Source organism: Eimeria maxima, genomic scaffold (genome assembly GCF_000499605.1).
Source record: "Eimeria maxima Weybridge genomic scaffold, Emw_scaff315, whole genome shotgun sequence".
In the NCBI taxonomy this organism is placed as follows: Eukaryota; Apicomplexa; class Conoidasida; order Eucoccidiorida; family Eimeriidae; genus Eimeria; species Eimeria maxima.
In genome coordinates, this window is record NW_013565999.1 from 2,501 (window position 1) to 5,000 (window position 2,500).

Below are 2,500 nucleotides of genomic sequence, written 5' to 3' on the forward strand. Positions count from 1 at the left end.
AGCAAACTGCTGCAGCAAACCCTAAAGCCTTTAAGGAATTCGCGAAGAATTTTCTTGCTGCAGCAGCAGCAGCAATTGCTGCAGCAAACGCATGCAGTGTATGTGGGGCCAACCGCACACAGCAGCAGCAGCAGCAGGAGCAGCAGCAGGAACAGCAGCAGCAGCAGGAGCAGCAGCAATGGGGTATGTGTCTGCTGCCGCATCTAAACCCCTCTAAGCAAATTAAATCCTTCGCCCCTCCTCAAGTAAGTCTGCTGCTGCTGCTGCTGCTGCTGTTGCTGCTGCTGCTGCTGCTGCTTTCTGCTGCTGCAGCTTCTGCTTCTATTGCTGTTTCATTTGCTGCTGCTGCTGCTGTTGCTGTTGCTGTTGCTGCTGCTGCAGGTGGTTTGTGGGGATTGTCTTGGCGTTCTTGACTTGCGGCGTCTGCTGGCAGCAGCAGCAGCAAATGCAGCAGGTTGCTGCGATACACCGCAGCAGCAGCAGCAGCAGCAAGAAGCTGCTGCTGCATTAGAGCATTATATTAACATTAACAGCAGCGAGGGGGGACCTCAAGGGCCCCTCCTGCACAGCAGAGGCAGCAGCAGCAGCAGCAGCAGCAACAGCAGCAACAGCAGCAGCACCAGCAGCAGCAGCAGCAGCAGCTTCCGGTGTCTTGCTGCTGCAGCGCAGCAAAGAAGTTTTGATTTGTCTTTAGCTGTCGCATTTAATATTCATCTTCTTGCTAAGTAAATATTTAATTATTTATTTATTTATTTATTTATTTATTTTATTTATTTATTTACTTATTTATTTATTTATTTTATTTATTTATTTATTTATTTATTTATTATAAATAAGTGTAATTAATTATAATTAATTAATTATTTTTAATTAATTTTATTTTTTTTTATTAATTATATTTAATTATATTTATTTATTTATTTATTTATTTATTTATTTTATTTATTTATTTATTTATTTATTTGTTTATAATAAACTAATTAATTAATTTAATTATATTTAATTATATTTAATTATATTTGTATGTTTTTCTTTTTTGCTGCTGCTGCTGCTGCTGCTGCTGCTGCTGCTGCTGCTGCTGCTGCAGGCAATTGCCATGGAAGACACAAGTTGTATTTAAATCTCAGCAGCAACTCTTTTCCTTCTTAAAGACTGCTGCTGCTTCTCCTGCTGCTGCTGCTGCTGCTGCTGCTGCTGCTGCTGCAGCTGGATTCGTCATGCGCCTTAAGACAGAGCCACTTGACGATGTGCAGCAGCAGCAGCAGCAGCAGCAAAAGAAGAAACAATTTACTACTAATAATAATAATCATCAGCAGCAAGGCAGCAGCAACAGCAGCAGCAGCAGCAACAGCAGCAGCAATGGGCGAGATACAGAAGTAGCAGCGAAGCTTCCTAAGAAGAAGAATGCTGCTGCTGCTGTTGCTGCTGCTGCTGCTCCTGCTGCTGCAGCTGATTCCTCCCCGAAACGGAAGCAACAGCAGCAACAGCAGCAACAGCAGCAGCAAAAGCAGCAAAAGAAGAAGCAGAAGCAGCAAAAGAATTCATCTTAATATTCTTTTTTGTTTTTATTTAACTTTTATTTTCTTTTTTATTTATTTATTTATTTATTTATTTATTTATTTATTTTATTCTTTTTTTATTTATTATTATTTAATTATTTAATTAGTTTATTTATTTATTTATTTATTTAATTAAATAAATAAAATATTAATTTAGTTAATTAATTTATATAATATATATAAATATATATTTATTTGTATTTATGCCTATTTAATTCTCTCCCTACCCTAAACCCTAAACCCTAAACCCTAAAGTTGCTGCACCGTGGGGTGTATAGGCAGCTAGTGTGTTATTTACCACTAATAAAAACCCTGTATTAATATAGATAAAAAACCCTAAACCCTAAACCCTAAACCCTAAATAATATTGAGATAATATTCAGACATTTATTGAGTATGAATTATAAACCCTAAACCCTACCTAACTTTACGAATGGATACCGTGTACCAAACCCTAAACCCTAAACCCTAAACCCTAGGAGAGAGGGAGAGGGGGGAGAAAGAGGCTGCCCTCTTCGGTGTGTGAATAGGTTGGGATATTTAAGTAGAAATTAAATTAAATTATACTAATTAGGGTTTAGGGTTTAGGATTTTTTAGGGTTTATGGTTTAGGGTGTAGGGTTTAGGGTTTAGGGTTTACGGGAGAGCGGAGCAAGCGCGGCAGCAATCAGCCCCATAATAGGGTTTATATTTGCGTCTTTTTTTGTCATTTATTTTCTTCTTTTATATATTTAAATAAATAATAGATAAAATAATAAAAAAAGAATAAATAGGTGCCTATACACCTGAAGAATAAGAAGAAGGAGAAGGGTTTGCATTCATTCCCTTGTATAAACCCTAAACCCTCCTCCTCCTCTGTTGCGGTGTATATACACCTCACGGAGGGTTTGTATATCTTCTTTCTTTTTTATTTATATTTTATGTTTTTTATTTTATTTAAT

General features: G+C 37.4%; 1 protein-coding gene across 1 annotated transcript in view; it reads left to right on the forward strand.

The window, feature by feature from the left end:
- EMWEY_00027960 (hypothetical protein, conserved) overlaps positions 1-1,550 on the forward strand; it is a gene marked incomplete at both ends in the record, with an annotated part of 1,887 nt that extends 337 nt beyond the window's left edge. Inside the window, 3 exons of the mRNA XM_013481343.1 lie at positions 1-245; positions 382-725; positions 1,088-1,550. The exon at positions 1-245 is cut by the window's left edge and continues 337 nt beyond it. Of these exons, the coding sequence (XP_013336797.1) occupies positions 1-245; positions 382-725; positions 1,088-1,550 (1,052 nt within the window). The remainder of the gene's footprint in view (positions 246-381; positions 726-1,087) is intronic.
- Positions 1,551-2,500: the final 950 nt, after the last annotated feature.